At 38.5% G+C, this 25,763-nt stretch overlaps 1 protein-coding gene across 4 annotated transcripts in view; it reads right to left on the reverse strand.

Annotated features, from left to right (window-relative positions):
• The window catches only part of SCUBE1 (signal peptide, CUB domain and EGF like domain containing 1), a 216,020-nt gene that overhangs the window by 160,883 nt on the left and 29,374 nt on the right, over nucleotides 1-25,763 (reverse strand). For all 4 annotated transcript variants that reach the window (XM_055808524.1, XM_055808523.1, XM_055808522.1 and 1 more), the window contains exons 3-4: nucleotides 23,847-23,975; nucleotides 252-386 (exon numbers count right to left, since the gene is read on the reverse strand). In XM_055808524.1, the coding sequence (XP_055664499.1) occupies nucleotides 252-386; nucleotides 23,847-23,975 (264 nt within the window). The remainder of the gene's footprint in view (nucleotides 1-251; nucleotides 387-23,846; nucleotides 23,976-25,763) is intronic.

The following is a 25,763-nucleotide window of genomic DNA, read 5'->3' on the forward strand; positions in this document are numbered from 1 at the left end:
GCTTCTGCCTGCCCAGATAGCCTGCTGTTTGTTTGAACCAAGTATAATTTCTATGTCAAACTAAAGCCTTTTCCCCTGTCTTATTTATGGCTTTGCTCAAGTTTGGGTAGCAGAGGAATCAATCAATTCCAACCAACCAGTGAAATGATTTTGGGAGCTCTGGGGATAAAAAAAATCCCCCCCAAACAGTTCTTGCATTTTTGATTAACACAGTTATTCTAAAGAGCACAATTTACACACTGAAAACTTACCAATGGAGCGATGAATGCAGGTATGCTGGTTATCACTCAGAAAAAAGCCCTCTTTGCACTGACATTCATAGCTGCCCATAGTATTTACACAAATCTGTTGGCACCCTCCATTGTTATCCTGACATTCATCAACATCTAGAAGAGAGAAGAAAAAAGAAATGCAAGATAACATACAGATTCAGAATATACATTTAGAAGAGCAAGGAATCCACAAATAGGCACACTGTAAATTAAGCTAATGAAAACTACCCAAACTCCATCAGAGTTAATCCAAATTAATCCATCTAATTCTTCTTCCTGCATCTTAGGTTTAAAGTTAACATAAAAAAACAGTGGGGAGAGGAGTCCAGCTAAGTCTCCATGCATTCTGAGCTGCAAATTGATTGCCAATGCACAACGAATGTTAACGTCCTAAAAAGGCTGTGACCCCATCTGCCAAGTGTGGTGTTGCACTCTGTCATTCCCACTCCACTTGGAAAGACATACTTCAGGCCTACAGTAATTTCTAGCAGGGGTAGCAGGCAAACACAAAGGGCATTACTGAGTGAAAAGAGTCTTTATAGAGTTCTGGTCTTGAACAGAACAGCATGTTTCAATTACTGGAGTCATAACCCCCTACTTTGTCAGTTTGTTTAATGTTGTTTAATGAAAAGAAGGCTTCTTAAATCTAAATGTTCCATGTCTGTATTGTTATTTTAATAGGCAAATATATAAAAACCACAAAGGCAGCATTAGCTACTGGCTGTTTTGAGGGTCCCTGCCTACCCCCCCATCACCTTCCTTTGGCATAAAATTTTTTATGCTGTTGCATTTAACAGAGACATATGTTTCAGTATTGGGAAACCACTGCGATTAAAAGGTATCTGACCCACATTCAACCTTGCAAGTCTCCTGTTTTGCTCATAAAAGGTATATCATATTGATTTCCTGTTTCTCCTTTGGATAAAAGCAACTTGCCACCTGAAAAATCCATGTTTTCCTTTTTTATGGAGATCCTGCAACCAGTTAGTTATTTCACAGTATGTGCCAACATGTCAGCAAACGAGCTGGTGTGTTTTTTGCTTTCATTTTATTTTTGGAGGGAGGAAAAAACCACAACAAAGATAATGATCCACAACATTCAAAACCTCCTAACAGCTGGCACAGCTCCTGCAGAAATTAACTCCTCCAGGACTGGTCACATGCACTGTGGTAAAAACCAAGCTGCTTTTGCAGCACTCTTACAGGCAAGGCCAGGAAGCTTTGAAACGCCAGTAACTAATGCAGGAACACTGGCTAGTTCCAGCAGCTTGCTCAGCTAAGCCTGCTATTGCTGTTTGTGTGAGTGTGCTGCCTGTGCTTCACACAACAGAAATTGTAGCTCTTTCTCATAGAGAAAAAAAGCTCTAGGGTAATTACAGCAGTACCCAGGGAAACCAAGCAGTCTCCTCCTGCCTTGAACTACAATGGAAGTGCGTAGACAGTCCTCCTTTTTTTATTTACCAGGAAATGTTAAGCACTATTGCCTCAGTTTTTCTGTATCAAAACCTTCCCTGCCCTCAGTTCTTGCTCTTTTCCAGATTTGAACCTTTTCATAACCCCATCAGAGCAGTTTGGCAGTGCATAGAAAAAGGAGAAGTGAAGACTTTCCTTGTCTACTGCAGTATAAGAAGGGAAGATAAATAAGACAACTATTGTGAGATCCTTCCTCTGTGAGTCAGCGGGCCTTGCTGCTCTATTAGTGGCAACCCAAACTTGTTCCTTCAAAACAGCACACTGGAATCTAGATCATCTCTGGAAGGCAAGTGGAACACTAACTGAAGGAAAAAGTCTCAGTTGGTACATGTACAAACCCCACAGTTTTGCTACAAAGTACATGGCCTTCACTGAGCTCTGTTTACAGTATCACAAAGCATTTTGAACAATTGCCTTCCAGATCTGATGAATAATCTGAAACAAATGCAATCATTTATAAACATTTTTTTTCTGTTCATGATAGCAAATGCTGGTGATTTACTACTTACATAAAGAGACAGCTCAATTTAATACCGAGCCCCAAATCCATATGCTTGAATAAAAGTTATTACAATTTAAACTCTTTAAAAAAGTTTTACTATGTGGAATTTCTTCCAATTGTTTTCAATTACTTGCCTCAAAATTATTTTAATATGCATTTATGAAGAGAAGGATTTGAAGAAAGGGAGCAGCTGGGATCTCGGACTACTATATCTCTATCTCCATACTACATGCCTTCCAATAAATCTTGGCCTGGTGGTGCAGGATTAACATTTTCTCTTCTCAGGCCTACTAGGGTCAGGCTTTTTGGAGCACTTTGTATTACTGCAGTCTTAAAAGGTAGTATTGCTATTATCCACCATACCAAGCAATCTATTGGACATAGCTGCCTGGAAAGTATTTACTGAATTACTTACTTGGTAAACTTTCTTTCCAATAAAATCACTTTATGACCAGCCTATTACTAACCCAGTTTAGAGAATGCGGTAAAAAAAGTCTTCTGAAGTTAGGAGAGAGAACTCCATTGACTCCCAAGGAGCTCATGCTCTGGTAGATCTGGCAGAGTAATTCCTTCATGTATCCGACTTTTTTCAAAGCTCACAAATGAAATAGCTGCCAAAGGGGCTTTTTCTCTCCTTCATTGTTTGTGCAACTCTCATTCAATGCAGCTCAAGTTACCCAGCTGAACGTGTAAACATCGGTAATACAGCATATGCAAAACTGCATTTTGGACCAGATTTTCTAGAGATTAAGTTCCACATAAACACCAAAATAAGTAGTCAGGTTTTCAATAAAGCTCTTCTGGCTCCAGTTTTGGAGGCTCTACACATCAGACTGGGCTGTGACTGTTTTGAAAAACTGAGGGTGGATTCTCAGGGGCTTTAATTGGTGCCACTCTGTGGGACAGTTTACACACTGCTGGAGATCTGAAACTCAGGGCCTAACTAGGTATAGGAAAAAAGTCGCTTATGATGTAAAACCCCATCACTCAAATATCTACTCAAGCCACAACTAAATCCATTTTAAAAACTTTTCAATTTATTGAGCACAAATGCAAATCTCTCTTTATTACTCTATTCTTTATAAAAAAGGAATTATTTTTAAAGAGCAAACAGAGAGTCTTCTTTGGCAACCTTTAGCACAAAATCAGCTACCACTGGTCATCTTATCCAGGACCAGGGTTGTCTCCCCGAGGACAACCGCCCCAAGACAGCAAGTGCAGGTCTCCCTTTCAACTGGTATATGGAAACCACAATCTATTTCCTAAGCTCCCTATCTGTCACAAGTTCTTTCATCCAGCTCAGCCTGACCACCTGACAGTGTGCTGGTTGCTGGAGTACATTATTCACTGCTTATGGGGGAGCTGAGCCTCAAAATCCTACTGATGATCCCAGGGTGGAAGCTGGAGCGAAATTTCAGCAAACCTACACAATCCCAACTCACAAAAGGATGGAAAAAGGTTCTCACCTGAGCTGAGCTCAGACGGTTATCCCACATGGCTGCCACAACCCTCATCCTCAAAAAGAGGAAGGAAAACTAGGAGGAAGTTAATATATGTGCTTAAGTCATTCTCTGTAACACTCATCACAAAGAACTGTCCTGTGATTACATCTACCAAAGACAATCCCTGATGGAAGAAGCATCTAGAAATAACTCTGCTTCCACAGCTCTTAACTACTCCTTACCAGCACAAACAAAGAGTTAAGATGACAATCAGCACAAGACCCAGAATTGCTTGTACAGAGTTTAGACCAGAGTGACAAACCCATGTTTCCAGGGAGATAAGGGCCTGGACTTCAAATTGGCTAGTCGTCACCACGGACAACAAGGAATAAGGGAAGAGCCAGCTCAGGGAGAGGCTGGGAAAGGAGAAGTATCTTTCAAAAGAGAAGGAAAGATAATGGATGCATATATGCATACATACATATATAGATCTAACTATAAATCAGAAGCGTTATGCAAATTAATGCATGTCTGATTTTGCATAAGACCTCTAGCTCTTTCGCCCACTGCCTTCACATAATCAAACTTGTGTTCTGTATCTTGGTAAGATGAGATCCTCTAGAGAGTGGTAGTGTGGAACAGTATCAAAGGGTAGGAAACATTACCACTGATAAAGATGGATGTTTTATTTATTAAATAAATGAATGCTTTTGGTTTCTCATTTAATTTATCTGATTAACTTTTCAAACTAGCTCCACTGGTATTTCACCCTGATCTGGCTCAGAACTTGCCGCAGTATTTGGCCTAAAGAAGCTATTCTGATCGAGTGTCCTGTTTGGATGTCACCGAGGGAGAAAGGTCTGCTAAAGGTACCCGAAACCAAAACCACAAGCAGGAAGATATAAAAGTGGAAACACTACACAGAGTCAATGTAAAGAACAGTATTTTGTTCCACTGTCCGCTTCCTGCCATCAGCTCTTCCTTTCTTTTGACATTTTTCTTTCACACCAGCATTTTCATAAGCACTTAAGCCCCTCCGAAAAGAGTCTCACCTTCAAAGTCTCCAAAGCATTTCAGAGCCACAGTACAATCCACTTACTATAGCATTAAGATACTTCTAAGAACTTTGACTCATGATTCAGAGAGCTGATCCCGCTAGTTTTTCTCTAAACTACTCTTTGAAACTTTTGGGGAAATTCTGTAAGATGCCTATTTTACCAGTGCAGAACATCATGATAGAGAGATGAACTGCCGATAGCAATACTGCAGACCTTCCTCAAATGTTAGCAAAAACCCACCACTGACGATATCTTGTATTTGTAAGAGAAATGGTTGGCAACTGCTAACTCAGAAAATATTGTGCTTGATTCTGGGATTCTAAAATCATATTCTGAATATTTCTAGTCAGAAAGTTGGCTGAAAAGCCTCATCAGAAAAATCACATTTCTGCATTTACTATAGTCATAGCTATTCTTATACCAAAAGAACATCTAGCCCAGCATCCTCTCTTTGACACTGCCCTGCAGTGGACACTCAGGAGAAGACTGTGGAAATGGGACAGAACCGTTGCTGGCATGCTCTCCCAGCTTTCAGCAATCACGTACCTATTAACCTTCCTAAATCATTTGCTAGACCATTGTCCTGCTGGATCTTTCCTGTATGAATTTGTCCAATCTTTTCTGAACACTGAATTACTTCTGCAATTCAACGATCAGTTACATTTAAAAAGACATACATTTGTTTATTTCAAATATACTGCTTCATAGTCTGAATGAATTCCTAATTCCACTATTGTGAGAAACAGTAAATATATTCCTGGCCTGCCTTTTCTGCATCTTTCTTGACCTTACCATTCCCCCTTAGCTTCATGCTGTCTACCTCATCTATTTTGAGCCCTAAAGCACAGCAATACACCAATATGATAATTACAGAGACAATTCAAATGACTTCAGTATATCATGTTTAAAACAAAAAGTGCTCATTTCCAGACGTTAACCTTAATGACAGCAACATTTGGCACATATTCTTCTACTTCTCTATTCCATCCCCTCCAAGTACCATGATCGGTACTGGAGTGGGTGTCTTGGAAGATCTGATTTCAAGACACCTGTGGAAGCCCAAAGAGTAAATCTGGAATGCAGGAGTGAAGCAAGTGGTATCAGATTAGAAGTTGTAGGTGGGTGTTCCTGCTGGAATGGCCATACAAGTAGCGATGCGCTGTCAAGGTAGGGAGGGTGATACATTGCATCAGCTGACGAGGTCATGGAAACAGAAATCATTGCTAATTGAAATTAATACTAAACCATCATTCTTAGACCAACTTTATATGAGCATGGAGAGAGAATTATTAGAAGAAAGAGAAACTACTACCTATGTACACATCATTTGTGCCTCCAGGAGATCTGAAATCAGACTTCACCCAGAATTTAAAAGCAGGGCCCAAATTTTCTACTATTTGCACATACAGCTAGAATTCTGCTTTTTTGCCCCCTTTTTTCAGAAATTGAAAAATCTGGTGAAGAGAATGTAAGAGTCGGTCTAAAGAGAACGATATTGTCTCAACATTGCTAACAGAGACCTGGAGATGGAATGTGCTCCTCATGGACACCGAGACCCTGAAGGAGAACTGCATGGTATGAGGAGTACTATGCCGCTCCCTGATACCCGGCGCTGGAAGGAACAACTACAATAAGGTCACATAACAACTGTTGTCGTTACGACGAACCATAACATGCATGATAATCTTGCTCAAGAAGGCAGAGACTGACAACAAGCCATGTGCCAGAGGAGGAGCAACGTGTATTGCTCCGCATAAAAGAGGACTCTTTAGCAACCGAATTTTAGGAGATCTCCCCCACCAAGGATCACAACAATCAGAAGGACCGGCAGGACGCTGCCTGGACCTGGGACCATAGGGACACCTTGGACCTGTGGTGGTAGCTATAATCCTCTTTCCTTTTCTTTTTACTTTATCTTTTCTTCATTTTCTGTCTTTTTACGTATCGCACGCCGCTTTACGGGCAAACATTGTGCTGTTTAATTGAAGCATAACCCCTTGGCGTGGTCGCCTTGATTTTTGCCCTTTGAGATCATAGTAAACGAACCATCATGAGTCCACTGCGTGGACCATGACAGAGAAGGAAAAAGAACACCACATCCTTGAACGCAGTACTTCATTCACTACCACAGTGGAGGAAATGTTCACTACAGCCCTTGCTGAGAAAAGATCCATTTGCAAAAAAACGGATCCTACAGCAGTGAATGTTTACTGAGGGACACATTAAAAAAAAACCCACAAAGTGTGGAAAATTACCTTTTCCTGAAAAATAAAGCACATTTTACAGAAGAGAAACATGAAGTACTAATCACAGGGATGTTCTTGCATTATGTATACTGAAATAACTCTAAAAAGATCAATGAATTGGTCTCTAGAACCATGCTTTCCTTATGTACAAGGATACAACACCTAAAATGCTGCCCACTATCTGTCCTGGAGAATCCCGCCTCTTAACGGGCTACAATCACCCAACACCTCAACACCCGCTGACTAGGCTTCTTGTTCGCTTGCACAGTTATAGATGTGTGCAACTTGAAAAGGAATGCTTAAATATTTTTTTTTCCGTAGCTATTTTGTGACACACAGTGGAATTCCTTAAATTTCACGCTACACAAACACAGTGTAAATGCAGCTGCAACAGACTTCTTTGCTATGTATAGCATAGGAAATATTCATTTAATGCAAGAGCTTAACTGCTGCATGTGATGGGTGCCCATTTGCTGAGCTGAAGTAAACAGCCCCATGGATATTGCACAAATGTTGCATCAAGTTCAAGTCCCCTGATGTCACTTGTTTATTCCTTTCTTAAACAACTGGGCACCATTGTCTGTTCTCTTAAGACATCAAACTTCTTTTCACAGCTTTTAACATTTCCAAAATAAACATCCAAGCCCCTTAATGTGACATCTTAGTTGTAGCTTCTATCCTCTCACTTGACTCCTTGACAATAGTCCCTAAACACAGCAATGCTTCCAAACAACTGTTTTTTAATAAGTTGTCCATTCTTCTGATGCAGGTCTTTAAAACAATTTTGTATGAATTTGACTCTGCTTCTTTTCATCTACAGTGCCACTGTCCAGGAAATGCCAACAGCCTCCAGCTTGGCATGAGACTCTTACTGTGAGGCTCGGACAGCCCCAGCCACCTTAGCAATAAGCTTGCCATTCCCACTGATGTATGTATGCAGGGCACTCCAAACTGCAATGCTGGATGAACAATCCTCCATAAACTAGAAGGAGGGAAATTAATTACAGAGGCAAAAAGCAGCAGTCCTGATCAACTGACGCAAAAATCTGGGACAAGTTGAGTAAACTACCCAGTCTATCATCATAATATCCTTTACTTTGTCTTGTCCCTGGGCTTTCTCTGGAGCATCACTAACAGCATTCTCTGTATTCTTCTATCTGCACTGTATTCTCTATCCTTCTTCCAGGATAACTACTGCTTATAGCTGTCTCCTTTTACATCTACTTATAGATTGTGCCAGAACCAGAAAAATCTGGTTTGGTTAACTCAAAACAGCTTTTGTCATTATGATTTTTTTTCTACCCCCCCCCCCCCCCCCCAAAAAAAAAAAAAAGAATTTGCTGTGGGTCAAACACACCATGCAACTTGACATGAAAAATGAAACAACCTTTTAATCTCAAGTTGACAACATTTCCCAGGACTATACAACATGAACCATTTTGTTCCTGAGCTTTGGTAATAAAAGCCGAGAAAATGGCTAGATTAATTATTTTCTTTGTTATCTATCAGTAACACAGTTAGGAGACTCTCTAGATTCAGATGAGGGATTTTAACATAAGCACTGCAGCATCCAGTAGTCTATGAAGATTCTCACCCTCTGTATCAATAACATTTGAAGTTCATGAAAAGTGGAAGAAACAGGAGAGTCTGAAGAACAACCACACCACATCAAAAAAAAAGAACGATACCAGGAGGTGAAAAACACTGGCTCAGTCAGGCACATTGGCTTAGTCAGGCACGTACCTACTCATTAAAATTTTGGGGAACAAGGAAATGCTGAAAAAGTTTTGGAAGTGCTGAAATTGCTCCTGTAGATGGTATCAAAACAATTAAATTTTCCTGAAAGTATCTCCATTGGTGAACAGTGTTTGATAAACGCAGCCTCAGTTTCTGAATAGTTCCAGAGTTCCAGTAGGTACATCTTCAGTGAATGAATGCTTCATTTGGCTCAAAATGTTTCTGCAAATGGGTATTTATGCCACCTGGGAAACTAGTTCAGCATTTCTACTCTCCTAAAATTCAGTATTGAGAACACATTTTCTCTGATTTCTCTTGATAGAAATATCTGAAAGATATTCAAGATCTTACAGTAAACATTTCTTTTTTACATGGAATGGTAATACTAGCTTACCACTCAAGCTAGTTGTGCTGTGTTACACAGTACAAGCTGGACTGGTTAGTTGGTTTGACAATATGGTTTTAAGAAAACAGCCTTAGAAAGGGTTGAACAGTGGTGCACCAGCCAAGCAGCAGCTGCCCATTAGAACATGTAAGCTGCAGGAAGATGAGTTAGTGCTATGCAACTCAACAAATGAACATCACCAGCCACATGCATCTCTTATAAAGAGAGATCAGCGTTGCCTTGATCAGTAAGAGTGCCAGAAATTATCAATGAAAAGCAACAGTGGTCAAAAACCTGACTTCAGGAAAGTCATAACAATGTAAAGAAGGGAAGAATTTAATAAGTTTGGAGCTGGCATGGTACCCTAAAGCCAACACAAAGAACACAAATCAAAACAAACAAGTGCCTTATCCCCACCTTCCCCATAAAATTCTCCAGAGCTGAACTTTTCACCATCACCTGGGAACACATAAATGGATTTCTACAATGGCAATATAAGAGTGTGCATTTTTTCTTAAAACAAAGTAGATAAGAGTCATGGTCTTCTGTTATCAGTGCCCAATATATGAAGCTAATGCATCTACCCACTTTGCATTAGCATCAGATAGGTTAAATACCTATACAAGACAGATAAACCTTGTGTTTCATGCACAAGTTAATATGTAAATAACAGGAATCAGTCAGAGCTTTCTATGGGCAACTAATTCCACTAAGAGCCTTTTTACCTTTTACTCTAAGATATCTGATGTTGGTTGTACAGAATCTTAAAGTCAGAGGGAAAACTGTTTACATGTTAAGGCAAATGGACTGACCATTCACTAACAAATTCTGCAACTTGAAGTCCCTGAAGCCCCACTCAGAAACATAGCTTGTGTGAAATTACGAAGTGGACACTTGTTGGAATCTCTTTATTTGAAGCTCAGCTTCCTGGAATTCTTTTTTGAGTTCCGATTTCAAATTCACACACTCAAAGCAAAATATTCAGTGCATACACAGGATATTTGTATCATTTCAGAGCACAAGAATGAGTTTTCACATTCTTTCAATGTGCAGTCATTAACAGGCTAAGCCTGTGGTCCCTTCAGAGCCTAATCGATACTCAATTTATAGTTACAAGGAGTTCTTCCAGTTATTTTTGAAGTGCGTAAAATCAATTCTCTTAGACGTCTGTAAGTTATTCATACTGGGAGTTTAGGTTTTGTTAAAGAACTGAATAACACTCGGTGGCATACAGACAGTCTCAGGCCTGTTAAAGAAAGCACTGCAGGTGCAGAGGCAGCAGATATTGTCACACATAGCTGCTGTGCACATAGAAGTTTTGGTGCACTGGGACTGGGGTGCTTAGCATCTTATAAAATCAAGCTCTAAACGATTCTTAAGTCACACGACAGAAGTCTGGCTCCCTGTCCTGTAAGTGCAGCTCCACACCTGTCACTATAAATCACTAGTGGGATACGGAACCCACTTTTTGCTGTCATATTAGTAATTTTTATTGTGTTTCTGACTGATTTCTGAAGCAGTTCCTTAGTTATGGCTTGAAAATAAACAACAGAAATAATTAAATAAATTTTCTCAACTTTTTCAGAGGCAATCATTCAAGCTCCCCGGTTAAGTCTAAATATACCAATGTATATACTCATGATATTGAATTGCAAAAACTATTTTTCTGAAGGCAATACTGAAATATTGCTACTCTTTATTTACTATTATGTATCTAAAAAATATGGCTCTGGTACTTTAATCGAACAATATAAGTTATCAATAGTGGAAAACTTTTCAGCCTGTATTGGTCATGATAGAAATACAGTAGGAATACTTTAGGGATTTTTTTTTTTATTATTCAGATACACAAAAATAGATCACTTAGTTTCAAGTTGTTTGTATACTTAAATATGCACTTTGTTGGAAAAAACTCTGTAGGAGTAAAAAAACCCATGTAGAATAATGTAGTTCTTTCCCATTCAAGCTTATTTTGTCAAAAAATTATTACAAAATATTTCACCTATGGGTTTTCTCTGGCTAGTATGTTGTCTGATACAATAGCTAATACAAGGAAGAAAAAAACAAAAACAAAACCCCAGCGTGAAAAAACTGTATGGTGTACCCTACAATTCAAAATTAACAAAAACCCCACAAAAAACACACAACAAAAAAACCTCCAACCTTTTTCCCCCATGAAGAACTATACAATTTTACATTCATAATTTTCAAAGTAGAGCCAGTTTTCAAGGTCTTGGAACAGAAATCTTGTCCTCTCTGCACATTTCTTCTTATGACAGGAAAAAACGCCATGACAGTATGCTCACTAACATACAACCTAGAGTTCACAACGCTGAAGGCTCCCGGAACTCTGGATGCCTGACTTGCTGAGGAGTGTCTGCAACACTGCCATCTAAATAAATTCAGCAAATATATCTTTCCTTTCTTTTAAACTCTTCAATTCTATTCCATTCTGCTTTAACTAAGGTATAACCACTCTGCTGAAGAGGCTGTACTACAGCCCAATACTCATTCCTGTAGGAACTTCCTCCTCAATTAAAATTTTCTTTTGTGAAGATGGAGTGGAAGAGCTTTGCCCTGACTTTCATTTCCACTCCTGTCCTACAGCACAATACCATAGGTCCACTCCAGTCTTACTTATTTAACAAAGTATATTTCTATTGTTTCCAAACATTTCTTTCCATATCCACTAAAGCCCCTTAATCAAAAATTTTGCTTTAATCCTAAACCTTGCAAATTCTCTGAACAGTCATTCTCATAAAGTATGTCTAGTGACTTTTTAATTAATTAGCAATTATTAAGATTATTATTTAGATATTCGCTACAGTCAGCACAAAGTCATATCAAAATATGTTACCATCAACTAGTCCATGTTCTTTCCTGCCCCTCTTTTATGCAAAACTACATCTTGTGCTCTGATACAATACAGTAAGGAATGTGTACACAGGGAATATTTTGAGATACTTAGGAAGGATCTGGATTGAACTCTGCAGAAGGTAACAGAAGCAGTAAAAATAATCCTCTATCTAGATCTTGTAGTTTGATTCTTTAAGTTTGCACATTTACACTGAAGTCAAAGGGATAACATCAAGATGCAAAAATTCACAGAAAGTATTAGACAGCAAAAGCAGGCCACTACAGAAAGCAAAGGCCCTGGAATCTACTTAACAAGGAAATTCACTACTGACCTTTCATCTGGTACTCATCCATACTGGAAAGGAGGTTTTTTTTTTTCATTTTCTAATACTGTAAGCAACTATGCAGCAACTATTCTTTTTGATGGCTATTTCCTGACTGTATAAATCATACTGTGTAACATAAACCAACACTGCCAAGAACTGATTGATTCTAAGCATAGTATAATGATAGCGACTATATTTGAAATCAGAGACCAGATGACTTCATGGCTCTCCACTTTGATGTCTTTTTGTAATCCATATGAATTCAGTGTTTTAGCTGGATCTATGTAATTTCTAGGATTGAAAAAGACACCATTCCATGAGGGAAGGCTCGAATGTCATACACATATGACTGGTAAACACACCCGTTACAGGCTGAAATCTTGTACCCTCAGGTGAATACATTTTCTCCCTTGCTTTAAATAAGCGCTAAATACAAAACTTTGGTTATATTTTATAGTTTTTGTCTTAAGGTATACATCAATATAGGCCACACTGGGTTAGAAATTTGCTATTAGGAGAAACAAGATTAGTTAACAAAAGACATGAAACTAATATAAACAAGAAAAAGCAGTAAGCATGCAGAATAAATAATGGAGAATAAAACTAGCTTTGCTGAACTAAGACACAGCCGTCTACAGTCATATCAGACCAAATAAGAGCACCCATATAGGATTTAACTGATTTAACTTATTAACTTCACACTCTAAACTGATTATTCTTTACTTTCCTGATTGTTCCATGTAGAGAAATCTTTACTATGATTGATTATCTCCTCCAGGGAGTAAGTATTTAAAAGAACGAGGAGGAAAAAAAAAAAAAAAAAAAGACAGACCCGGACAACAAGAAGACTTGCAGAAACAAGAGACTGAGATTGATGCTGCTGTCACATAGCTCTCAGTTTCTTAATTCATTATGACAGTCTGAGAATCTCACTTCACAGTTGACAGCAACCAAGATTTATTCTAGACTTTTGATTATTTCCCCATAAAACCTTGGGCCTATGATGATTTATACTGTCACTTGGTTTGGTACTTCTCATATCACATTGGCTTAAGGAAGCAAACATGTCAAATTAACATGTAAAGAAAGCTATACCTCATTTGAGCTCAGAAGATTAAGGTAGGGTGACCAAACATTAGAGTGTTTTTGAAGGGGGAAACTTTCAGATACAGAAATAGAAAAAGCAGCGTGTTCAGATCCTAGCTTCAGAGAGGGCTGGATATTCGAGGCCTTCCCATCAATCACAATGAGAATTCCATATTTTTGTTGGAGTTCCAGAGTGAACACGGACATATTTTCAAGATCAGTCTCCAATGTTGGGCTCCAAACGAGCAATAGCAACAATCTTACTTTCAAAGGTGTTGATTAACTGAAGTCCATGGGACTACATCCATAAAAAAACACCAAGTTCATCCCAGCTACAGTAAATACATACTTTAGGATGAGGGCAGTCACACACACAAAGTACTTATTTCTCTCTAGTGACTCCAAGGTGAATACAGATAGATGGCTTATATGCAGACTTTTACAGTCCATCAGCTGAAGCACAGAATACAACGTTTAAAGTAAGTGATTCTTAATGTGAGGGCTTCATAGGCTTTATAGACATGCAGGGCTTGACTTCTTGGTTATTTAATGCTTTTCAAATTTGTATGCAAACACCATGATAGCTATTCTCATCTGTCCGTCATGGAACCTGCCATGAAGAGAAGAGGCTGCAATGGCTCACAGTCTGGAAATATCTACAGCTACTGGATGCCATAAAACTAAATCTAAGGTTTTGAAGAGGAAGCAGAACTAACGTATTATAATCCTGTCTCAAAAGAGACATTTAACTTATTTCTACAATTGTCTGCTACCACTTGCACCATGAACATTCTCACAAGATGTAGACAATCAAGTAACAAAAGTAAACACATAGATACAGAAGCTGTATGTAAACATCTAATACAGAATTGTCTATAGAACATTTACTTATCACTCTAACAATTCATATTCGCTCAGTACCTAGTCACTGCTTAGTAGAAGGTATTGCAGAATGGTAGCATGTGTTATAAAAATTAATGTATGCCACCGTACCACAAAGACTTGATACTTTAAATTACTGTGATGAATCCCAGCTGTTATCATTAATCTAAACGTACAGACCAAGCAAGACTGATAAAAGAACTGAAAACAGTAATACAGTAAAAACTAGTTTACTGCAGAAACATTTCAGAAAGTAACTTTCTTTTTTATTTAGGCTTGCATCTGAAAACCAAACTGCAAAAAATGCACTCAAGTTTTTCATTCTGAAAGAATGCATTCACCACTGCAATTCAGTTAGTTGTGCAATTTGCAGCATGGATTTTTATGTATGCACCCACTGCAGCTTGTCTGGGGGAAGTTCAGCAGCTTAATACCTCTAGGCCCCAATTGCAGGGGTCCTCTAATCCCAAGGTTCTTACTGTTCTCCAAGGACCAATCACTGCTAGTTATCATTTGCAGAAATACAGAACACAAAGATTTAAAACACACAGAGACATCTATTGTTAAAACTTGCATTTCAACACTTTTCATCCTGTCTATAAGTATATATTATATATATTGTGCCGGGGCCCCTCACATTTAGAACAGATCCCTGCTACTCAACCACTGAGCCCTGATTTGGGAATCTGACCTCCTTCTCTTAAGACCTAAAACAACTGCCAAGTCCTGAAGTTCTGCTCAAGCACAACTCACACTGGAATCCTGGAAATGAGTAAGAGCTTCAAGATTTAGATTAATAACTTTCTCTACAAAAATACCGTAATTTTACTTATGTTTTAATGAAAATGAAGAGTTATGAAAAGAAGGCTATTGGGTGTATTCAACCCCCCTCCATCTGCCAAGGAGCTTAAGATTAGCAACCATGAAAATCTGGAAAAGTTTATGACTGATAATATTATTAGAGGCCCCACTGATGTGCTAGAGGAGGACAATACTTAACTGTCAGCTCACCTAATAGTCTCCTGGAATTAGGAAAGAAGGGCTCGGAAAACTGGAAGACAGCCAAGAAAATTAACCATTTCTCAGCTTCTCTTTAAAGTATTTGTTTTTATGAAACTAAAAACAACTTTACAAAAGCTCTTTAGTTTTATATTAAAATGTTCACATAAAAAATAAAATCTATTTGAGCTGTTGGGAAACATAAAGAAAAATAAACATCAGTAATAGAAGCATTTGTCTGGAGTTCAAGCAAGGAACACATTGTGCACAGCTGCCTGGAGAAGAAGAGAAATAAAGCTAAATTAAAAGGAAGACATTGGTCTCTAATCATACCAGTGATTATGCAATCCTAAATGAGTTATGTACCCCTTCTTGACATATTACAGCTGGGAGCTTTAGAAATGATCTCTCATACCCTTGCAACTCTCCTCCCACTTCATGTTGATAGGCAGATTAGGCCATAACCCCCATCCCAGTGTATACATTCAGACAAACAAGAGCCGGAATAGGTAGATTTGGGATTCTGTTTTGGGCTTGTTTTGAAAGAAAAACAAAGTACTGCAACATTCACTGAAAGAGGATGAATGATATGATGTGATATACATACATACATACATACATACTAATGTTCTTTTTGGCATCTGCATCAGACTGTAGGCTACTACTACCCAGTCAGGAATTAAGCCTACATGCCAGGGCTAAAACCTCTCCTCTCTTAAAATAAGCCAACAGATTTTAAAGGGGCGCTGCAAGACAGGAATGCTGGTTTAGGCCCTAACCTCAGACCTTAGAAGAAAATAAATTGTGTGATTTCAAATATTTTTTACACTGATTTGGGATCCCAAGGCCCATTCTATAACAGGCAGATGTTACTTTGCCCCAGAAGTTTCTCCTTTAGCTGCAGGCTCCCAAATGCCTTGCTGCAACGGTTGCTCTCCTCTACCTACCAGAGCTGGCAGGCTACTACCACCGCTCAGGGAGCAGGTTCAGTTGCTCCAGGGAAAGTGCCACCTCTCCTTTCCTACAGGGGCTTCCAGGTGACTTGGTCGCTTTGTCAAGAAATGCAAAATAGCATCTAAGAACAGACAAATAAAACAGTAATGTCCATTTTCAGGCTGGAAAATCAGGCCTTCTGCCCATAACCAGGCCTTTGCTACTCAATTTTTTGCTACTGAATTCAGAGCTGACACTGTGCTTGTGTTTGTCTACCATACTGAACATTCAGGTCTTGAAGAAACCGCCATCGAATCTATAATGCACATGAGTAATTGCATTTCTGACATGATTTATAATCAGAAGTTCATTCTGCTTCCCAGGACTCTTCTCAATCAGAAACAGGTTTAACTGCTGAAGTAAAGTATACTGGATCATCAAAACCTAATTTTATAGTTATTTTCAGGATGTTTGACACAGAGGAGAATTTACTGAGATATATTATAATGTCCACATTTAATTGTTATTTTTCTGTAAAAGAAACCAAAGTTACACAGAATATGCAAAATAAGAGAGTGTAAGCAGGGATTCAGAAGGGTAAGTATTCTACTTTTGGCTAGCGGCAGACATCCAGACATCCTGTGTAAAGGCTAAGAAGTAACTTAATCAGTTTTCCCTAGTTCTTCATCTAGAAAACAATAAAAAATATCCTTTGTTTCCTTACAGGATTTTCTGAGGACGAATCTATTAGTATTTACAAGGTGTTAATGTATGTTCCTGTACTACAGCAGTTAATACCACAGAAAAACCTATAAATAAAAGGAATAGGTCTCTGAATACATTATAGTAAATTTTTTATTCATGCTACTTTGTATCTTTTTTGGTGGTTTCTAAGAAGAGTTTACAAAGTTCTTGAGCACACTAACTAATCAGAGAAATTTGGAAGAGCAGAGAACTTCACGAAACCCATGCTAACCTTTAGAAGAAAAAGAGTTAAGATGGGTGCAACCTGGCAGCAAAGTGTTTTTGCAAAAAACCAATGCTTACTCCCTACAAAAAAGGAACGATCACAAATTTGAGCTAAGGAGAAAATAAAAAAACCAAACACACGAAACAGAGAGAGATGAGTAGCACTTCATAGCTATTCATATTTATATCTGAATAAATAAGCAAAAGAAAATCATCACTCCATGCAATTCCATTCTTTAACATGAAATACTTTTTTACACCCAGATTTGGTTTGAGCAACAGAACACAATGAGATGTGTTGATTTTTTTAGGAAGAATTCCCTAACGAATGTATACAAAAGTGTGCCTCCAGGAAAAAAGGATAGAAAAGCAGAATCTGGAGCAGGTATTACATGGTTTTCTCAAGTAAGAACCAATGGCAGTCAGCTTGTGTTGCTACATACTTCTCTTGCACACTCTTCACTCCCCATTATTTCACATTCTGATCAGATAGGTGAATTCCAGAAGGCTCGGAACAGCTGGAGTATCAGCTGATAAGTAAGCCCTTTGGCAAGATTTTGCAAAGAAAAAAAAAGGAAAAAAAACCCAACCCCCCCAAAAAAAGCTCTGCTCTCTGATCTAAATACTTACCACACTTTCTTCCACTTTCTATTTGCAGATGCTGAATAAATTTGTAAGACACAGTTAGGAATACCAGCAAGATCTGTTTTCAGCAAGATTTCTAGCCAGCTTTGCCTGGATAAATCCCAAAGTTTAGTAATCCATGGTAAGTTTTAGAAAGCTCTTCCTTGATGATGCTTCAGACCAACACAGCACATAATACTCTCCCAGGAAGCTTACATTTTTATATAGTAGGAGAGAGATTAAAGTAAGATAATGGTAGTTCACATGAGAGTCCTTCAGGAGAAAGGAAAAATAACTCAACGCTCTTTCTGAATTTCCCAGTTTGAGTAACCAAATACTATTGCACTAACCTCATTCGCTATACATAAACATACAGCAAAACCATACAAAAACAAAACAGCAAAAGTCTAATTCTTCAAAGCAGCCTTTTTTGGATTTGATGACTACTGCACCTTTTTCATCTTCTCTTCTCTAGAAAAAAACTGTACCCTTTCTTTCATTCTTTTTAGCATTAGCCACATCAGAATTTGTGATCCTCATGGGTCCCTTCCTGCTCAAGATACTCAATGATTCTGTGTTTCCTAGATCATTCATTATTCTCACAGCTCTTTTGGCTTTATCCAAGTGCAATGCCCAAACTGAACAGTCCTCCACCAGCTGCAGCCTTACTGCTGCTGAAAGAATGCAGGGTTTCTTTCCATGTGACAATTCCTATCCCAACAGCTTGAAACTAAAAAAATCCCAGGAAATTCTCTCTTACTCTCCGTTCTGGAATCACCATAGTGGCAGCTATGCCAAGCTTCCCTGAAATTTTCACTGAAAAGGAAGACAAATTCTCAACCCTTCTCTATGGCATCCCCATCCATCACGTATCTCATTCTGTACAACATCCAAGCTTACAACACCAGACTCAACCTACCTCCTCCGCTATCTGTCTTACTGAAAGCCTGCAAGAGGACACAAAAAGAGTACAAGTATATCCAGCTGCTGCAGGCCTCAAATCAATAATGCACTTACACATATGCAGAAGTCCAGTCTTCTTTCTTAATATTAAATCAAGAAAGTATAAAAACCTAGGCAAATTAGGAACACCTTTAAGTGTCATGCTGAATCAGAGCAGGGAGTATATTTTGAATAACCAGTTTTAAAGGCGTAAGTCTTATCCATTGATACTCTATAGTACAGATTCTACCAGATACCTGAGAACAGACTCTGATTTACTGCAAATGAGATGGGTAAAATGTTTGGCACTGATGATCTGTTATGCCATAATCTCTCCTAAAGGCAAGAGAGAATGAAAATGGATAGCATGCCTCAACACGCAAAAGATGCAAAGAAGGAAAAGCCAATTTATCAGTAAGATCATGGAGAAAAAATGATCAAACATGAAAGAACATCTAGACCACTGAGCTAATTGCTTATTAAAAAAATCTCAAAACACAACAGACTGGTATTTCATATATGAGAGGGGAAACCATGTTTCACGACTAGTTTCAAATGAAGGATAAAGAAACCCTATTGCATGAGACCAAATATTAGTCTTGCATCCACTGAGCAGAATTTAGAGCAATTTTCAGAAAGAACTACTGCTATTTCAGGTGATTACAGTGCTAAAATAAATTATTTTAGCCAGGCAAGGATCTCATCATAGCTTGAATTTCCTATGGTGTCATTTCATGTTATATTTGAGAAATTCCTCAATAAAAATATCACATAGAGAGCAAGTCGAGTTCCCTGGAGGGCAGGTTTGGACATTTTCCAGTATAAATTTTAACCATGAATTCCTAACCTAACACCTCCTTCCAACAAATAAATAAGAAGTTTCACTTGATTAGAAAGGAAGAAATAAATGTTGAAACTAGAACTCAGGAAAAAACACTTAGCCTATCAACTGCACCTGATCTAATTAGTTGTGAATACTCCAAGTTTGCCATTTATAGAGGAAGATTTTAATCATCTTGCTATACTGACATTACTAGAAAGACATCCAGTGAAGGTTTAGAAAGGAATGTAAACCCTGACAAGAAGAGACGGCATAAGATTTTGCATAGACTTTAGTCAAGCAAGAGATGCAGAAATCCTGATATAACAATCTTGTCCATTACAAACTGCTTCCTAGAGGGCCAACAGAACTATCAATGAACTATTGTGGGGTCCCATCCCTAGGTCTTCTATCTAAAATCATTAGATGAAAATTTCTAGTGACATGTGCTTGATAAAATGAGGCCCAAGTCACTGAGAGAGCAATTCAGCTGTCTGAACGTTGGAGTCAGATGTTATTTTAGATTCCTAATACTATTCCACCTAGCCTCCATCTCATACTCCAGATCTATTCCTGTAGATCTCTGGATTCGATGATCCTTACAAGTCCCTTCCAACTCGAGATATTCTATGATCTTGTGTCACATCAGCCAGCTCCAGGGTGTTCTCAGTGTCAGGAGGCTCCTATGTTTAGGCAGTCAAATTGCCCCCTAAGAGTTCTTGCTGCCTGGCTCCTGATGTGCTGACAAAATGGACCCCAACAGTAATGCCTGGAAGGCCAAAGGATGGGGGAGAAGTAGGAATAGTGTAGTCACATGTTGGGTCACTCTAGCAAATCTTCTGTCCAAGCATGTACACATCCATGGTGCTGTATGAGAAGATGGTTCAGGCAGGGTTTTCAAAATCAACCTGCCAAGAGTTTTATAGGCTTATCTACAAATTCTGTGGAAAGGACATAATTCTATGCAATATCCACTACGGCCCTACTTAATGTGAATACAGACTTAATTTCAGCATGCTAATCAAACATTACATGCCTCTTAGAAGAGGAATATGAACTTGATACATAGAATATATGGCATGGTACCTAACTACAGAACTGTCAAAATTAAGACTGGTAAAGTCCTACAGAGGTTGGGGAGGGGGAGTGAGGAGGGGGGAAAAAACTTCTGTAGAAGAATGCATTTGAAGGTAAAAACCAAAAAATAAGTGGTTTCTCAAAAAGCAAGAACAGGTGGAAACCAGTGGATTCATCAAAACTTTAATTCCTTTCAATGTCTAATATCCTCACGGGAAAAAATCCATATATTTTTGGACTAAATTAACCAAGTTTTACATGTTGTGAAAATTTTCCAAAAGGTTATAGAATTCCTAATTTAAACATGCACAAATACAAAGTTTGGTTTTGATTTGAGACCCTCACCACGTCCTTTTAAAAACAGCAAACTGCATTTACACATTTCTGGTAGCATAAGAGAAGGGAAATACAACTAGGCCAGAAGGGAAAAGACTAGAACATCTCCCTTTTTAAAACTGATATTGTGCTACTAGGCACAAACAGGCTATCCCAGCAGCCAGCAACCAGCTACGGACCAAATGAAGACAGAAAAATGAAGTTCTCTCTTTTTGAGTAGTGGTGTTCCAAATCTGTGTTAGCACACAACTGGCAGTTATAGCAATATTTGCATGGCTACTGTCAGGATTAAAAACTGCAGTCTGAGACCTTACAATCAGACACTTTCATCCTTGGTAAACTCATTCACATATTTAGACTGAGAAAGAGGAGCGTACCTTGATTCCTTTCTCAGTGCCTATAAGTAAAACCAGCTAATTCACTGAGACATATCATTAGCGGCAAATACTCAATCTGCATTTAAGGAACAGGAACCTCCCCAGTCTGTGTTCTCAAAATTAGAGACAATTGCAATCTCTTTTAGTGTGCTAAAGTTGCACACTGTGAGAAAGGGAGCCCTTTGCTAGTATTCCCACTCATCTAGATGTACACTGAACCTCTTCTAGAAATGTGGTTTTAATGATTTTTTGGGTAACACAAGAAATCAGCTCAAAGTAGACCATGAATACAGGCAGACGCCGATTCTACAAAAAAACTGAAAGAACCCTTGGCAAGCTTTGGATTAACACTTTCAACCATAGCCAGATGTTTATACTATTGTGGGGCTTTTTTTCACCCCAAAAAACCCCAAGTGGCTGAATAGAAATCAATGAAAAGAAAACTAGAAATTTGGCTATCTCTGTAGATCCAGCCTATCTCTGTAGATCTAGTATGTTTCATGACAGCAGAGCAACAACAAAGACAGCGGGGGTCCAAAAAAATCCAACAGATCTGAATGGTTCATCCTTTAACAGGTCACTTCTTTTGCTGTGCATATTTGCTAGCCTACTTTTCCCTACCACTATGGAAATAATTTTAAAACAAAGTTGAAAATAGAAAGCTGTTTGAAAAAAATGTATGTGCACAGTTATTTTAATTCCAAATAGCTAAACTATTTGATTATGTTTGTGTCCTGTTTTGTTAAGAGATACTTATGAACATTAGTATAAATATAGTTTGGTTGGTTTTTTTGAAGAAGTATCGGGCTATTTTTTGTAAAAGAAATACCTCTTGCACAGTTAATCCTTTGACCACCTCAGACTGAGGTAAATAAATCTATCCTAGTCTGTTCTTCAACAAATGAAATTTGGAAGTTTGAGTCAAAAGCTTGTCAATGGTCAGGATATATAACCCATCTGAACAAATATCACTCAGTTTGAATATGAATGTATTAGGAAATAAATCTACTGAAATCTAACCAAATCCTTGCTCAGAAACTCCAGCTGTTCCATAGCTTCAGTGGGTGCAAACTGGTGTTACTGGACTTCTGCTTCACTACCTGATTTCCTGACCTAAAAATCTCAGTTTTTACCAAAGTAAAGGTGCTGTGTGACACAGAAAAAATACCCCCTTTTCCACACAGTTTTATAAATATCACCTTGAAATTAATTTTGGACAGTACTAAACACTGGTCATTGCATTTATATTGGAAATATTGAGAAAGATAATCCCTAGGCATTACAATTTAGCTAAAATGACTACCAAGTAAGCAGGTATGGGAAACTGGACACAGCAGTAAAAGTTCGTTTCCAGGTAACTGGTGTGAAGAAATTTCAAAATAAAACATACACTTTTTTAGCTTATAGAACCATGAAGATGACTAGAAGGCTGGAGCATCTCTCCAGTGAAGGCAGATTGAAAGTGTTGGGGTTGTTCATCCTGGAGACGAGAAGGCTCCAGGGAGACCTTATAGCAGCCTTCCAGTACCTAAAGGGGGCCTGCAAGAAGGCTGCAGAGGGACTTTGTACAAGGGCCTGCAGTCATAGGACAAGGGGTAATGGCTTTAAGCTGAAAGAGGGTAGATTTAGATTGGATATTAGGAAGAATTTCTTTACTGTGAGGGTGGTGAGGCACTGGTACAGGTTGCCCAGAGAAGCTGTGGATGCCCCATCCCTGGAAGTGTTCATGGCCAGGCTGGATGGGGCTCTGAGCAACCTGGTCTAGTGGAAGGTGTTCCTGCCCCATGGCAGGGGGTTGGAATCAGATGATCTTTAAAAGACCCTTTCAACCCAAATCATTCTATGATTCTAGGACAAACCCAACCTATTTAAACCAGAGCAATGGGCACAAATCAAAAAAATAGATCCCAAAATCCTCAGACTGCTGAAGCAGTTAAGACCCTGCTCTGAATATGGCTTTGTACAGTTAGTGGACTGTGCCCCTCCCCTTTGTAAACAGCTATTACTGATATAACTGTTTGTTCTGTCCTGTTTTATTGTCCAAATACTCCTTCATCATACTTGCACTTTTAACATTCTGTAATTTATGTTCTTACAGTGTATCCTCGAACTATGTTATCCTACAAGGGAAAAAGAGAGGGGGAGCTCCAAAGATATGACTGGAATTACAAAATTTGGAAGAAACAGACAAAATACATTTAAGTGGATGGGACAGATTCCTTTTCTTAAAAAAAGGAAGCTCAAACATCCAGCACAAGCTTTGGAGGTCCAGGATTTTTTTAGTAATGTCACAGATAGGCAAACTGATTTGAGTATGTTAGGATTATAAGTGCCAGCTTTAAGGGTCTGGTCTAAACAACACTGGATTCAATAGACAGGTTTGAACTTACTCAGTGTGATCTGGATCAAGTCTTTACTGAAAACATACCAGATAACAAAACAGCAAGCAAATCAGACCTTCCTATTACAACCATGAAACAAAACTTTCTGCATTCACTACTTACCAAGACAGTTGTGGCCATCATGGGCTAACATGAACCCATCATAGCATGTACACCTGTAGTTGCCTGGAATGTTGATACACTCGTGGACACAACCCCCATTGTAGAAGTCATTTTCACACTCGTCAATATCTAAAACACAAGAGGAGGGAAAAAAGCTTTTGTAAATGAGAATACTAAGAATACAGAAAAAATTCTCCAACTGAGCACTGTCTTTGAATATATGCAAGTGCATAATCTTTCTATATACTCATGTTGCATATATCAGCTAACAGATGGCTCAGGGAATTACTGACTGAATATATAAGGGTCACATATGACTGAAAAGCAGCAAGCCAATATATAGAACACTCCTTCCCAAAATAATTGTAGCATCATCACAGTAAATAATGATATTTTGTCAAAAATTAAAAAGAAACACCTGATTTTGATACGTTTTTTATATTTATAGGGTAGGTTTGGGGGTTTGTCTTCAAATTAATCAAGCAGACAATGAGCTAAACCTTTGACTTTGTTGTAACAAACAACTATCTGAAACATGCTATTAATATGGCATAAGACAAAAGTATGCCTTGTTTAGCAAAAACATGTCTTCCCCACAAAATAAGCCCTATTATAATTTTCTATATTAATTCACATACAGCAACAAGTCCAATGTTTTTAGAAGGTATGCTAGTATTAGTTTCAGGGGTTTTTTTCATACCTGTATCTGGAAGAATACCATGAATGATGAGAGAGATGCATTCTGCTTCAACTATGAACAATCCTATTATCATCTTCCCTCCCTCATACAAAAAAAACCCAAAATTTCTTCACTCATTCTAGAAAGTGCAAATTCTTTAATACAGACTGTATCTTGGCTTATACATGGAAAGTCAGCATCACATACACATCAGATGATCACTGCTGTGAATCCTCCAGTTGTGCACATCAACCAACTAAAAATATGTAAATTATTATAGACAGCCTCACAGCTTGATAATTATCAGCTCTGAATCTGTGGTGCACTAGACCAAAAACCCCAGCTACTATCACACTAGACCAAAAACCCTATCTACTGTCCCTATGTTAGACAGTGCATGATAAATGGCTAAAGTAATCTTTTTTAGAAAATCATCTGTTAGTACATCAGAGCTACCCTGGCAGTACATTTCAAATGTGCCTTCCATTGCAGAGCTGGCTGAAATACTTCTGAATTAAGTTCACGTTCACACAGTCCTTTTTTTTTTAAAAAAAAAACTTTTAAAAGTACTCCAGACAAAGCTTTGCTACCTGGTATCATACCCAGCCATAATCCCAAGACAGCAAGGTAGTATGGTAAAACCAGATTCTTCTGAAAAGCCAGCTCAGGCTCTCACCCCATGCCTTCAGCATTTCTGGACCTTGGATTCAGCCTGACTAGATTTGTCCCTCCTTGCGCAATCCTCTGAGAAGTTTGATTTGTCAGAACAGTGACAGGCTTCTTCCAAGTTTTTTTGCAAGCCTTCCCCCTCAGGTTGGAGGTTCCCCCTCCCAGAAGCCTACCTTTAACTCAAAATAGCCAAGGTCTCCATCTACTTCCCTTGAACAGCACTGAAGCCCTCCTTCTACAATCTCCTCAGCAGCTTGAAATAGGAATTAGAAATTTGGCTCTGTCTGCAAAACCAGTTAGCTTTTTTGTAACAGCATTCAGCACACAAAAATGCTGGAAATAAGCTGCAGAAAGGATCTTTCTAACAAAAAACGCAACCTGCTGCTTAAAGGTAAAGCCCCTAGCCTTTCAATCACTGCTCTGTTTCAGAAAGCTCCTGTCCTTTACTAAAATTTCCACCATTAGTTGTGCAAGTGCTGAGCCAGCACAGCCTGGGGATGTGCTCTACCTTCTGGAGTCCAGTATGACAATAAAAAGACACGTGTGTGATTTTTCCTGAAAACAATAAC

Source organism: Falco peregrinus, chromosome 6 (assembly GCF_023634155.1).
Source record: "Falco peregrinus isolate bFalPer1 chromosome 6, bFalPer1.pri, whole genome shotgun sequence".
Taxonomy (NCBI): domain Eukaryota; kingdom Metazoa; phylum Chordata; class Aves; order Falconiformes; family Falconidae; genus Falco; species Falco peregrinus.